Source organism: Lethenteron reissneri, chromosome 64, assembly GCF_015708825.2.
Source record: "Lethenteron reissneri isolate LAM-NWPU_2019-01 chromosome 64, ASM1570882v1, whole genome shotgun sequence".
NCBI lineage: Eukaryota > Metazoa > Chordata > Hyperoartia > Petromyzontiformes > Petromyzontidae > Lethenteron > Lethenteron reissneri.
The window spans coordinates 9,045,320-9,060,787 of record NC_083842.1 but is presented as its reverse complement, the minus strand read 5'-3'; the positions used below and the strand labels follow the sequence as shown (position 1 = coordinate 9,060,787).

The 15,468-nt window shown below is 48.3% G+C and overlaps 1 protein-coding gene across 2 annotated transcripts in view; it reads left to right on the top strand.

Annotated features, from left to right (window-relative positions):
* The first annotated feature begins 6,491 nt into the window (after positions 1-6,491).
* Positions 6,492-15,468, top strand: part of ATP2A2 (ATPase sarcoplasmic/endoplasmic reticulum Ca2+ transporting 2) — a 42,437-nt gene continuing 33,460 nt past the window's right edge. Inside the window, exons 1-3 of one of the 2 annotated variants that reach the window (XM_061577739.1) lie at positions 6,492-7,032; positions 11,890-11,907; positions 13,379-13,461. In XM_061577739.1, the coding sequence (XP_061433723.1) occupies positions 6,915-7,032; positions 11,890-11,907; positions 13,379-13,461 (219 nt within the window). In that variant the 5' untranslated portion in view covers positions 6,492-6,914. The remainder of the gene's footprint in view (positions 7,033-11,889; positions 11,908-13,378; positions 13,462-15,468) is intronic. The other variant, XM_061577740.1, reaches the window with a different exon arrangement.

The following is a 15,468-nucleotide window of genomic DNA, read 5'->3' as shown; positions in this document are numbered from 1 at the left end:
CAGTTGCTTTTGCTGATGGCAAATGTAAATGTCTCCGGTCTAGTGGCTGCAGGGCTAATCCCTTCACACGCAATATGAACGCATTTAAATCAATGTATTCTACGTCGCGTGATTCTGACAAATGCATAGCGAGAGTAAAGAATCAATTCGATAGGTCAATGCATCACCGGAACGCCTACTCGCTCGTAACATCCCGTTCACTTCATTAGCGTAAATGAAGCAAATGATCAAAGTTATGGTTTGGTTTAAATTGTGGTCAGGGTTTAAGCTACGGTAAGGGCTAGGTCAGTCGAGCGGTTGTGACTATCCACATGGCCTGTAATCCAATACCCTGGGGGTGCATTCAATGCACGAATGTTATGAAAATCCCTTCCCGCAGACGTTGAGGAGCCATACCCTGGGCTCGCCAGGAGAAGGCGGTACAGCAAGTGAACTAATCGCCAGCTGTTTCCATCTGTACGGGGATATAGCGTTGCCCCCGCACACGCGTGGGTTTCCTTGGGTGCTCCCGTTTCGTCCCGTGCGTATAATAAAATTATATATTTTATTGGTTCTTTCGGTAAAGTCACGTAGAATGGAAATAATAAAATAATAAAAATAAAACATAATAAAATAATTCTCACGACGTTTCGGCCACAACGCAAGCAGGTCTGTCGAGAAGACAGAGTCAGACTCTGTTTTCCCGACAGACCTGTTCTCCACCTGAGGACGGCTGCTTGCGTTGTGGCCGAAACGTCGTGAGAATTATTTGATTATGTTTTATTTGTATTATTTTATTATTTCCATTCTACGTGACTTTACTGAAAGAACCAAGAAGATGAATCCCTGCAATCACGAAAGCTTTAAATCGAAATATATATTCTTAGTTGCGTATATCTCATCTTAGAACTGCCTTTTGTGCGTAGTTTGTTGTCTTTTCCCCGCACCTCCGATTCGCACGGTTGGCTACATATGGTGCGAAAGAAGTTTAACGTACATACACGATGAACATTCAGCGTTGATTGGCTGAAAATATCTTAAAATAAAAGGCCAATTCAGGATCGTCGTGAAAAAGAGTCAGACGATTCAGTGTGGCTTTCCGCGATACATAAATCATAATAATAAAACCAATCATCATGGGACCTCCTTTGGCAGTACCAAAATATGAAAATAGGTTTCCCCCCCTTTTTTCTGGCAACAAAACAGGTGTGAAGATGTTAGCACACCAAACTGAAACCTTTTTACAAGGAATCATGTCTGCATTTAACACAAAGCTTGTGGTCAGAATGCAGAAAAAAACATACTCTGATAATATATGCCTCGTCTCAAACGGTGTTAGAACAAAGAACGCCTTTTGGCTCAAAAGAAAGCTGTCTCTGGTGTGGACCAATCAGTTTCAAGGACAATTGGCTTCAACAAGCTGCAGATCACCTTCCCTGCCAGCAGCCAGCGCTATGCTACTTAGTGACCAATTCATGTCACTACATATGCCCGAGATAGTGAAATCACTGTGTAACAAAAAAATAAATATTTGTTTTTGTTCCTAGGTAGTAAGTGTTATTTCCTAATTGCTTATGCCTCAAAAGTACAAAACATGGCTATTATTCCCCACAAACTTTGCTTTTGTAACCAGGACATTGATATTTTTAAATGTACCTATTTTCAATGAGAAAACGTGTGCATTTGTGTAATTCCTTCACGTAAAGTCCTGGTCACAAAAGCAAGCTTTGTGGGTGATAATAGCAGCCATTTTCTATACTTTTGAGGCATAAGCAATTAGAAAACAACACTTACTACCCAGGAACAAAAATCGTGTTACACAGTGTATTCACGCATACACAAGCATACGCTCATTCGTATATCGTGACATACACACATGCAAAGTGACGTGTCATAGGCTCGCCGGAGGGAGGTCACGAGAAAGACCCAGGATATACGTATATATAAAGGACAAGACAAAGATCCCCCATGTAGCCTTAACAGACGCTAGGGGCAAGTGCTGTTAGCGAACAACGAAAAAGGCCGGCACGCCACACGATGGGGGTGGTTGGCAACACCCCGCCTTTGTTTCCCAAGTGCTAATGTTTTATATTTTAAATACCGTACCAGGTTCTCATTTAAGGCTGACCGGATCGCCAGTTTCGTAGCGCAGTGCGTTAACCACCGTGGCACCGCTCATATACGTGTATGCACATACATCAAAGATTCCCCCATATGGCCTGAACAGACTGTAGGGGCAAGTGCTGTTAGCGAGCACCTATGAAGGCCGGAACGGTACACGAGGGGGGTGGGTGGCCAGCACCACGCCCGACCGCCTTTGTCTCCCTAGTGGCAATGTTTACAGACCTCACCAGGTACTCATTTGAGGCTGAGTCGACCTAGGGGAGGCCCAGGACCGGTTCAGATAATCGTCACTGGTGTTGGCCGTGAGCGGGAATCGAACTCGTGTCGCCGGGTTCATAGCGCAGCGCGCTAACCGCTACACTAGCCCTCCCCACATACATCACATACATCATGACGTACACATAAATATATATTGACACAGACATACATGCTCGCATACGAATGCACAAATGCATATCTAATGACATACGCACAAACACAGACACACACATATCTATATACATGTGCATAGATGCAGCAACAAAGACACACACTGACAGCCATACATATGATTACACACACGTGTGTACCCAGACCCACCCACATATCTATAGACTCTTACTGAAATATATGAATACACACACAATGATACGAGTACAGTAAGCAAACACAATTAGGTACATAATTCGGCGCAAAATTAGACACGAAAAAAATATAATCAATCAACTTCGGGATTAAGATCTCCCCCCCCCGTCTCTCGATCCAACCAACGCCAATCCATCGAGCTCGCTAACAGCACTTGCCCCGCCAGTTTGTTGAAGGCTACACGGGGGATCTTTGTCTTTGAGCCACGTCTTCCCTCTTCCCTGCCACTCCGTGCAATTCAAAACCTGCGTGTACGCCTCCTGGGGTGCCTTTCCTTGCGTAATTGTCAGACTCCGTTCCGCTTTCTTTCTTTGCCAGCGTCCCATCGTCGAATGAACGCACATCGTGAGGTCGAACTACACTACGCACACAGCGCTTTGCCACAAATGAACCGCAGTACTTCGCTGATCTCGTCAAGGGGCATGAACCATCACGCGAACTCCGTGTCATCTTCACAGCAACAACTTTTTTGGCTGCTGCCATCGAACGAAGACGGCCACGTGCATCGCGCTGCGCTTTCAGATGAGCTTCTGCGGCCGTCTGGAACGCTCTGCCTTCCGATATTGGGGAGCGCTATGCGCTTTTAAATCGTCTCGGTTGAAAACTATTTTCTTGAGAACTGCCGTCTGTGTTTAGTTTGTTGGCCTTCCCCCGCACCTACGCTTAGCACGTACGGTGCGATAGAAGTTCAGCAGACATACATACCAGATTCAAGTTCAAGTTAATATGCACACACTTGTACACAAATACGCACTTAGATACATACACGGTAGACGAAGGGGTGGTGTGGCCGTAATCACGCATGCATCTGCCTCCCCAGTGCTCATGTCTACACACCGCCCCAGATACTAATCTAAGGCTGAGTCGACCTAGGGGAGGCACAAGACTGGATCACAAGTATTCGCCACGGTTATTAGTCGTGAGCGGTAATCGAAGTTTGGTCGCCAGGTTCGTAGCGCAGTGTCTTAACCCTTGCACGAACGCTCCCCAATGCACCTATAGATGCACAAAGACAAATACCCCCCGTATAGCCTTAGCAAACTGTTGGGGCAAGTGCTGTTAGCGAGCACCTACAAAGGCCGGCACGGCACACGAGGGGGTGGGTGGCCGACACCACGCCCGGCCGCCTTTGTCTCCCCAGTGGCGATGGTTACACACCGCACCAGGTACTCATTTGACGCAAAACGCGGTTATACACACACACACATCATACACGCATACATGCATACATAAACACATTACATATAAAGAAACATACACACGTACATGTGTGTATTATATCCACACGCGCATACATTATACATGAATAACCGACACGTACGCACACAATACACGTCGACACGTATGTAACGTGCATACGTATTGCACACGCGTACACACACACGGTACACACACGTGACCAGGCATCTCCACGTAAGCAAGTGCACATTTATAGGACACACGTGCATGCCCCTCCGATTTTTACACGGTTGACTACGTACGGTGCGAAAGAAGTTCAACGTACATACACAATACAGCACAACCGTGTCATCGCTTGGAGTTAGGAAGAGGAACAGGTGCGTTAAGAGAACATCCAAAAGTTGGATGCATCATCGTCATCATCATCCCATTGACCGTTGAGAAAAAAAAATGTGCCGATGCAGGTCACGTGGCTGGAAGGGACGATGACCGAAGCGCTTTCGCGGCCGTCTGGAACGCTCTTCCTTCCGATGCGAGGAAGCACTTTGAAATCTAGATTGAAAACTAATTTCTGGATGTAGCCTGATGCGGCTGGTTGTCATCACCAGCGAAACGTCGTAAATCGAATTGTAAATGTTGTCGGTTTACTCTCTAAACACGCCGGTGTATTTGAAGTCGTAATTGCCACATTTTGGTTTTCGTGACAAACCTCGCTAATTGGCTGTGTCGGGTGGTGGCGGGTTTAACGACACATTTATTTTTACGCGATCTAACCCACAACACCTTTATTACAGATCATTTCTTTCCAACTGCTGGCTATCAACAACAAAGCAACTCCTATGACTAATTGGGCATGGGACGCAAGCGTAGGATTGATCACCCTGTCGCTGGCCGCCTTTGGGGAGGGTGTATAGTGTGAAAGGCCGAAACACCCTAGGAACCAAAGGTTCACTACTGACGATGCGCTCCCCAAATTTCACCAGGCTCACTGTTCATGAACTCTTGGAAGTGCTTGCACAAAGGATAGTAACATCTCATCCTGTGTTCTTGGAATCTGTGTTAAGTCCGTTGCCCCCCCCCACCCATTGATTAGTGCGGTTCAGTTGGCTACATACGGTGCGAAAGAAGTTCAACACACGTCCATCACCGGGTGGGTCGAGGAGCAATCATTGGAGTGGAACCCAACAGGAGGAGGCGACCGTGCCCGAGAAGTCGTCCGCCGCCGACTGCGATGGAGCTGCGTCAGCGGCTCGTTCGCAGAAGCGCCAGCATGGGATCGTCGCTTCGCGAGACCACGGGGGCGAAACGTCTCCTGCCCTACGGCCTATGAACAACAACGATAAGACGATTCAGACGTACGCGGTTTTAGCCGTTGAAACATACCCACGGGTACATACCGACGCATACAAACGCAAACGCACGCACGCACACGCGCACACACCACGTAACACGAAGATACCCCGTATAGCCTTTGTTGTTTGTTGGGGCAAGTGCTGTCAGCGGCGAGCACCTGCAAAGGCCGGACGGCACACGAGGGGGGTGGGTGGCCAGCACCACGCCCGGCCGCCTTTGTCTCACCAGTGCTAAAGTTCACAGGCTGAGTCGAACGAGGCGAGGGCCCGGGACCGGTTTCAGATATTTGTCACTGGTGTTGGCCATGAGAGGGAATCAAACTGGGACCGCCAGGTTCGTAGCCGAGTGCGCTAACCACGGCGCCACCGCTCCCGATGAAACACTCACGCGCGCACACACGAGTACATGCACGCTCATAGTCACACCGACACTCGCACACACAAACACAAAGATCCCACATATAGTCGTGGCCGGCTGTTGGGGCAAGTGCTGTTAGCGAGCAACTATGAAGGCCGGCACGGCACACGAATGGGTGGGTGGCCAGCACCACGCCCGGCCGCCTTTGTCTCCCCAGTGGCGATATTTACACATCTCAACAGGTACTTCTTTTGTGGCTGAACAGACCAAGCGGAGTCCCAGGTTCAAATATTCGACGCCGTTGCCGGCCGTGAACCGGAATCGAACTCGGGTTGCGGGTTGGTGGCGCAGCGCGCTGACCACTGCACTCCAGCTCCCCACACGCACACGAACTCACACTCACACGCACTCACACTCACACGCACTCACACTCACACGCACTCACACTCACACGAACTCACACTCACACGCACTCAGAACTCACACGCACTCACACTCACACGCACTCACACTCACACGCACTCACACTCACACGCACTCACACTCACACGCACTCACACTCACACGCACACACAGACACCCCCGTCTCACATGCGTGCTCAATCTCGGAGCTGCGGCTCAGTTTTCTGCTCGAGCAGAACTTTTCTAAATTTAGGTTCCAACTTTTACCATCACACCCCCCCCCACCCCCTTCTGACTGCCCCCCCCCCCCTGCGCACCCCCACCTACCCACCCCGCGATCCCACCATCCACCACCATCAGCCCCCCCAAATCACCCCCCCCCCACTCACCCCCCCCCCTCGCCCGTACCGCCCCCCCGCCACCGGTACCCAAAAAAGAAGAGTGGCGTTTATAAAGCAGGTCCGAGGCGCGAGCGTGCGTTGTGTGCGCGCATAGCGTGGAGTTCAGACACACACACACACACACCCGCACACCCCTCCCACGCGCGCACACGCACACGCACACACCTCTGCACACCTCCCAGGCACCACACACAATACACCACGCACACGCGCGTGCACCCGGAGCACAGTACGAAGAGGAAGAAGACGACGACGAATAACAAGACAGAAGATAGGGGCCACCATCCCGGTGTGGGCTTATAACTGCAGCGTGCGCGCGCGCGGGACACAGCGGCCGTGGTGGACTGGGGAGGGGGGGGGTTGGTGGAGCAAGCGAGGAAGGGTCGGTGTGGGTGGTTGAGAGCTGCTGCTGCTGCCGAGGAGGAGTGGGTGCTGTGTGGTGTGCTGAACCGGGACGGTGCGCGCCTGGAAAGAAGGTCGCTTTAAGGAGCCACCATGGATCAGGGCCACGCGAAGGAGGTCGCCGAGGTTGTGTCGTTCTTCAGCGTCGACCCGCAAAAGGGCTTGTCCCTGGAGCAGGTGCGGCGACTCCGCGAGAAGCATGGACCCAACGGTGAGCACGAGGAGGAGATACACGGGGAGGAGGTGGTGGTGGTTTGAGCGGTACCCGTTGGCAGATGAGAGAGAAAGAGAGGGGAGGCTGTAACATCGAGGAGAGAAGTGCGCATCGTAATACGTGCATCACCATTCGTTGCAGAAGAGAAAAAAAAATCACATGCACACATTTAAAACTTGCGTAATCAGCATCATCAGCACCATAAACACCATCAGCAACATGACGCGCCAGAATGAGCAACGATAACAGCATCATCACTACCACCACCACGACAACCATCATCAGCACCACCACCAGCATCATCATCATCATTAGCATCACTACGGAACACGTGCAACCACCAAAAATACGAATAGCCACCACCATCAATCCGCACGTGCACCGGGCAGCACCGCCTACCAAGGGCACCACCACCACCAACCACCACCATCATCATCGGCATGCGCACAATCACCACCACCAACACGAGCCGCCCCCCGAACTCAGCGATGAGCATGAACACGCTGCTCGCTGTGACCGAGACCCCCCCCCCCACCACCGCCCCCCTTAAGGGGTCGGTTATCGGGCGCGTCGCCAGCGGTGAGTTCCCGTACAGCCATCCACGTGGGGACGCAAACACGCGCCCTGCAGTTCGGGTCTGCGAGTCGTCGAGCATTCACATAGAATTCACGGGAATGGTAAATATGTTTTAAATGAAACAATACTCTTCATTGGCAATCCCATACATTGTGCGTTCTGACGTATACATTAGACGATGGTGACGATGGTGGTGGTGGTGGTGGTGGTGGCGACGATTGTCAATGCAAGTGACAATTTTCACGATCGTATTGAATCATTCCACTCGCGTTCCGTCAGATTGTTCCGTTCCAAGTTGGGTTTTCGTGAGAAAAAACTTTTTTTATAATAATAATGATACAACGAGAGCGCGTGGTATGGGGGGCATTTTAACAAACATTTTGAACGGCGTCTCAAAAGCCATCAGCGCGCTCGCGCGATTTGATTGGTCCTCCGCTGTTTGGTGAGTGCCACGTGCAGCGCACAGATTAGCATGGTCGGCTACGTACGGCGCGAAAGAAGTTCAGCACGCACACGTACATACATACGGACACGGAGCAAATGGAGAGACGCGGGGAGACTTCGTTGAGACTGAGAATAGCAACTGGCGGCATCCCATGGAAGGCCACGTGGTCACAAGCGTTTCATTTATTTAGACCATTGAGCCCAGGGGTGTAAATTCTGCATTTTCCTATGGTGGGTGGGTAGGGGATGGGGGATGAAGGTGGGAGTCAGTTAACTCACAGGGTTGATGTGCCCTCCAAAAAAAATCTCGGTACCTATTTTATCAACCCGAAGTAGATGATGATATGGTTGATAAGCGGAAGCAGTCTTGTATCACTGGTTGGGGAGAACAAGCACAACGAGGGTAGCCACATGGCTCAGGATATTCTCAAGTGCAAAGAGTCGATGACTTCAGCCCAGCCACCCAGTCATTCACATTGAATATCAGGCTTTCAATGAATGACTCTTGGGTTGTCAATACACGAATGGGTCGATCAATCAATTGAATTGGATGATACAACCCAACTCTGGCATGCGACAAACGCAGCTCTCTCATGGCGTTTATGGAAGTTGATCATGATGACGACGACGATGATGATGATGATCGCTCACACGATGGGGGATCTCAACGAGGCGGTAGTCCTGGGGTGATGCGTTGCTCTGCTCTGCTGGAGTTTCCTATCGATTGCGTCCGTGTCGCGATAGCGCAACTGGCCTCGGAATTAATTGAAGTTGGTTGATCACAGCGAAAAGTTTCCACGAATTGAAGGCCGCGCGTAGTGATGGCACACACACGTGGCTGTGATCCAGGTACCCGTTTTGGTGGATCATCTGAGCGAGGAGGATAATGTACGGTAGTAACAGCAAGTAGGTTCGCAAACTAGTATGTGCCAGGGGACACTTTTGAGTGTTTGTCGCCTCGTATGCTTGTTGGGTGAGAATTTTTTTTTTAATTCTCAGGTTGTGCGGCTTCTTCCCACACCAAACAATTCTCTCTCTCGCTCGCTCCCTCTTGAAAACACATTGGCACAAAATATATCATTTGCAGGACCATCGTGAATTAAAAAAAAAATACCTACGACTCACAGGGCATTTCCTCGACAGATAAATATCATCGTTCTTTATAAATTCTAACGGATGGTTCCAAAGGAAGACATCTTTCAAGATGATTTAATATTCATATTTTATATTTTCTGCCTTTCAACTCGCTTACACTTGGGAAGCCGGTTTAATTTCGCGTGGCTGAGACTCGAATTCGAAGAACACAAGGTCTCTGTTGGGCATTTGTAAAAAAAAAAGCCTTATAACTCATCCGATTCCTCCAGGATAAATTAATTATTCTGATTGTGATAGAGTGGTGACTTGCCGCGTTCCGAACTAAGTAAACGACATCCGAATGGCAGGCGTTCGAAACTATGCCCTCAAATGTGTCGGACTCAATGTCCTGACCGCAACCACTACATACACCATATTTATCGAATAAGCGTATCACCACACTTTTGTCCGCGCTATGAAGAAGGGTCAATGCCAGAAACGTCGTCTACAGTGTTTTCCTTTTAAGGCCACCCACAATGTTATGATGAATATAAATACATTGCCAGAGGTTGTCCTCTGTGTTTGCGATTTGATCCTGGTCCTAAGGAATGAGGAATTTCCAGTCGCTTGAAACGGGAGATGCGGAGATTTAAATTTTGACTTTGACTGCACGCAGCCTTAATAGGTGTTCGCCAGCAACCACCTGTTCCTATAGATTACCCAGGGCTACACGAGGGATTTCTGGCTTATGTGTGCATCCTATTGACCTTGTAAATGTCACACTCCACAGGAGGGCAAAGAACTTGGTTCACCGCTGATGATGATGCCGATGGACATCGTAGATACGTTTTAATTTCATGATCGAGAGGCTGAGATAAATTTTGGATTTTTATAGAGATCCTACCTTACAGGAAATACAACAGCAAATGGTTTTGTAGTTTTTTTGTCGGGCCCAAATCGGCATAAATTAATCATAATTATACTTACGCGATCTAACCCAACAAACATTTATTATGAATAATATTGGTCGCGACAGCCTGCGTGTTCAATAGGCATAATTCATGTCTTTGCAAGTTTGTTTTTTCTCTATCCCAGTGATAAGCCTTTGGGTTTCAGCGATATATATTTGTCGCAGACGTTCACTTTCTTAAGCCCTCTGGAAAAATTCGTAGAGATGACGTCACTCGTCCTCGGGATTCTCCTGAGACCCGCAGACCGACACGCAGAGAGACACCCGCATAGCAACCGAGAGATTCACAGAGAGACACAAACTCACACAGAGGCCCACAGACGTACGTAGGGACACATAGACTTGCATAGAAACGCAGAGAGTTACACAGAGACATATTTAGATGAGCGTAACGGGATATGGGGTTGAGGTGTGGCGCAGCTGTGCAAATGATTAGTTTGCGCCCCGAACCAATGAGTTCAATTTAACGAGTATAATAGGTTAATGTTACATATATTTTTTTGTTTAAATTGTTGAGACGTTAGTGGTGATATTCGTTTACTCACTCGCGCTGACCGGCGTGTGAAGTATGGTCCAATACCTTCACGACTCAACGCAGCATGAGAAAAAGCCTTCATCATCCAGCAGTGGATTAACAAAGGGCTGGGAATAATTATGGATAATATTGATGGTAATAAATATGATAAATTATATTAAATTACCGATCAAACGCGTGTTTTACACGGGGGGGGGGGGGGCGGGGGCAGAGTGGCAGATGTAATCGGGCCACGTAATCTGCGGCAACTGGAAAAAGTTACATAATAGGCGACGTTTCAGGGAATGCCACTTTTCACAGCGCATTTTCGTGCGTCTCCTATTACATACTTATAAAAAAAAATCTATTTTAAGCCCACAGTCTTGTTATTACCGAATGTGTTGAGTTCTTGTTAACTGTGCACACCGCTGCCAACGTATCGTCAGCAGCAGCGAACTTGAGCAAAACGTTGCTCTCGAATTAAATCAACCACCGAGCTGACGGTGATATATATATGTGAAGGGAACGTGTGTGACTGGCACTGGTTATCAGCCTCCAAATCAATCTCACTCGACCAGCAGGTGGCGGGTGATTCGACCTGCGAGGTCAGCTTCCGTTGAGACGGACCGGCAATGGCCAATGCCGCGGCACAAGCCACCTCTCTCTGCACTTGAAGACTCTGAACCCAAAAATACGAGGAAATAGAATCTTCCCCTTGTGGATGATCGCTGCTCGCTTAGGCTCCGTAGTTACCCATCGGGTCCGTCTTCCCACAAGCGTGAATCTCCGTTACTTAGGAAATAAAACAACAAACAAGTATAACCCGTAAGAACAAAGTTTTTCACTATAAATCCTTTATATGCGTGGCGGCTAGAGTCCTCTCGTCCTCTGGCTTGAGATGGCTACCACCTATGGGTCAGATGATTGCATGGCAGCATTAAGCAATTGGTAATTAAATATAATATTTTTGTCGTAAAAAGTGTAAAAATTTGGAAAAAAAATTTTACGAACATTAATTGTCACGCACAACGAGTCTGTGTGCAAAATGTCAGCTCGATTGGATCACGGGAAGTGGGTTAAAAAACGACCGAAAGATTTGCACGGTCCTAAGCAAGCAAGCGAACTTAATATAAAGGATTTAAAAACACTTTAAAGTTGCGCTCAATTAGTACCGCTGTTTTTTTGTTACCCTGCCCATTAACCCCTGACCTTTACCCGTTTTCTCTGGAATCGTCGTTAATCGCCTTTCCTTCTTTTTTGTGTTTTGTTTTCGCAGAATTGCCGGCGGAGGAGGGTGAGTAGCAACTCATGCAGCGCACGGTCACTACCCCCACCTAGCAGACCAACACCGGGGTACAGCGTCACCCGGCAGAGAATTCCCGGCCCGGTGTAGCCGCCCACTTATCGTGCGCATGGCAGCGATACTACGATGTCCATGACTTGGCGGCTGCTATACACTTCCACGTGATAAGCCACTTCCGTTGAGCTATCATTTGCGGCCAGGTCGCTTATATAATAATAATAATAAAAATCACCTAATAGCTCAGTGGGCTTTACCAAGTCAAATTAAAATAGTTTTTTGCTGTTAGCGATTTGCCTACCTTTCCAACACTTGTGCACTCCTATCGTGCTTGTGTATTGCTTGTTGTCGTTGTAACTTTCTGACATCTGTGAAAAAGAGCTTCATTGCTCATCGGTTTCGTCCGGTACAAAAAAAGATTATTGATTCTAGAGGTCTGCGAGCCACGACATAGCGCCCCCTAACAGACACAGTCGGAATAGCACTCCTAATGGAGTACAGCTGGAATAGCACTCCTAATGGAGTACAGCTGGAATAGCACTCCTAATGGAGTACAGCTGGAATAGCACTCCTAATGGAGTACAGCTGGAATAGCACTCCTAATGGAGTACAGCTGGAATAGCACTCCTAATAGAGTACAGCTGGAATAGCACTCCTAATGGAGTACAGCTGGAATAGCACTCCTAATGGAGTACAGCTGGAATAGCACTCCTAATGGAGTACAGCTGAAATGGTGACAGTTGGCACGAACGGAATAGCGCCGCCTAATGGACACAGCATAAGACCATTAGTGGATACAACTGGAATAGCAACCCCCCCTCACCCCCCCCCCCCCCCCCCCCATGGTTTCAGATGAAATTGTGGCCTCGAGTGGACGCGCCTAAAATAGCGCCCCAGTAGTGACAGGTGACATCGCAACCCTATCGGTTAAAGAGCGAATAGCACCTCTGGGGGTTACACGTGGAACAGCAGCCCCTGGTGGACACGGATGGCATAGCACCATTGAACAGCACTATCCAGTGGTTAAAGAGGGAATATCACCTCACCCCCTAGTGGACGCACGCGTTATAACATTTACCGGCCCTTGGTGGGTTGGTGGTGTTGGTTGTGAGGTTGACGAGATGATGATGGCGGTGGTTCTAGATTTGAAGCTTTCGTGATTGCAAGGATTCATACTCTTAGTTTTTTCGGTAAAGTCACGTAGGTAAAAAAATGTAATTAAAATTAATAAAAATAATACCGAAAAAACTAAGATGATGGTGGTGGTGGTGGTGATGATGGTGGTGTTGATGATGGTGGTGGTGGTGTTGATGATGGTGGTGGTGGTGTTGATGATGGTGGTGGTGGTGTTGATGATGGTGGTGGTGGTGGTGTTGATGATGGTGGTGGTGGTGTTGATGATGGTGGTGGTGGTGTTGATGATGATGGTGGTGGTGGTGTTGATGATGGTGGTGGTGCTGTGTAGGTAAGTCTCTGTGGGACCTGGTGGTGGAACAGTTTGAGGATTTGCTCGTGAGGATTCTGCTTCTGGCTGCCTGCATCTCCTTTGTGAGCTCACGTCACACCACAGATCGCATCACACCACAGCTCGCATCACACCAAATGTGTATCGCCTTTAAGCAGACTGTTTGGACAAATGCTCAGCCCTGAACCTAGCCCCATAGCTCTAACACTGGTCCTAATTATAACCTGAGTCTTGATTTCCACCTCAGTATCACCCCAACATTATTATCATCATCACGGACATTTGTCTTGGCAGTGACACTAACCCTGTGACCCTGACCATGGTGACCCTTGACCGTTTATACTGAACCAGTGACCCATACTATCCAGACCATGGCAATTACCTGGACTATAATAGTGGCCCTGATCCTGTTCCAAAGTCCCTGAGCCCGGGGGAACCTGGTAGTAACCATGACCCAGTGACCCCTGCCCCAACCAATAAACAATGACATTGACCATGACCCAATAACAATGACATTGACCCTGACCCAATAACATTGACCCTGACTGACATTGACCCTGACCCAAAACAATGACATTGACCCTGACCCAATAACAGTAACATTGACCCTGACTGACAATGACCCTGACCCAAAAACAATGACATTGACCTTGACACAATAACAACGACCCTGACCCAACAATGACATTGACCCTGACCCAATAACAGTGACATTGACCCTGACTGACATTGACCATGACCCCAAAACAATGACATTGACCCTGACCCAATAACAATGACCCTGACCCAACAATGACATTGACCCTGACCCAACAATGATATTGACCCTGACCCAATAACAATGACATTGACCCTGACCGACATTGACCATGACCCCCAAAACAATGGCATTGGCCCTGACCCAATAACAACGACCCTGACCCAACAATGACATTGACCCTGACCCAATAACAATGACATTGACTCTGACCCAATAACAATGACCCTGACCCAACAATGTCATTGACCCTGACCCAATAACATTGACCCTGACCCAATAACAATGACATTGACCCTGACTGACATTGACCATGACCCCGAAACAATGACATTGACCCTGGCCCAATAACAATGACCCTGACCCAACAATGACATTGACCCTGACCCAACAATGATATTGACCCTGACCCAATAACAATGACATTGACCCTGACCGACATTGACCATGACCCCCAAAACAATGGCATTGGCCCTGACCCAATAACAACGACCCTGACCCAACAATGACATTGACCCTGACCCAATAACAATGACATTGACCCTGACCCAATAACAATGACATTGACCCTGACCCAATAACAACGACCCTGACCCAACAATGACATTGACTCTGACCCAATAACAATGACCCTGACCCAACAATGACATTTACCCTGACCCAATAACAATGACATTGACCCTGACCCAATAACAACGACCCTGACCCAACAATGACATTGACCCTGACCCAATAACAATGACATTGACCCTGACCCAATAACACGACCCTGACCCAACAATGACATTGCCTCTGACCCAATAACAATGACCCTGACCCAAAAATGACATTCACCCTGACCCAATCACAATGACCCTGACCCAACAATGACATTGACTCTGACCCAATAACAATGACCCTGACCCAACAATGACATTCACCCTGACCCAATAACAATGACATTGACCCTGACCCAATCACAATGACATTGACCCTGACCCAAAAACAATGACATTGACCCTGACCCAAAAACATTGACCCTGACCCAATAACAATGACATTGACCCTGACCCAATAACAATGACATTGACCCTGACCCAATAACATTGACCCTGACCTAACAATGACATTCACCCTGACCCAATAACAATGACCAATAACATTGACCCTGACCCAACAATGACATTCACCCTGACCCAATAACAATTACATTGACCCTGACCCAATCACAATGACATTCACCCTGACCCAATAACATTGACCCTGACCCAATAACAATGACCTTCACCCTGACCCAATAATGACATTCACCCTGACCCAATAACAATGACATTCTCCCTGACCCAATCACAAT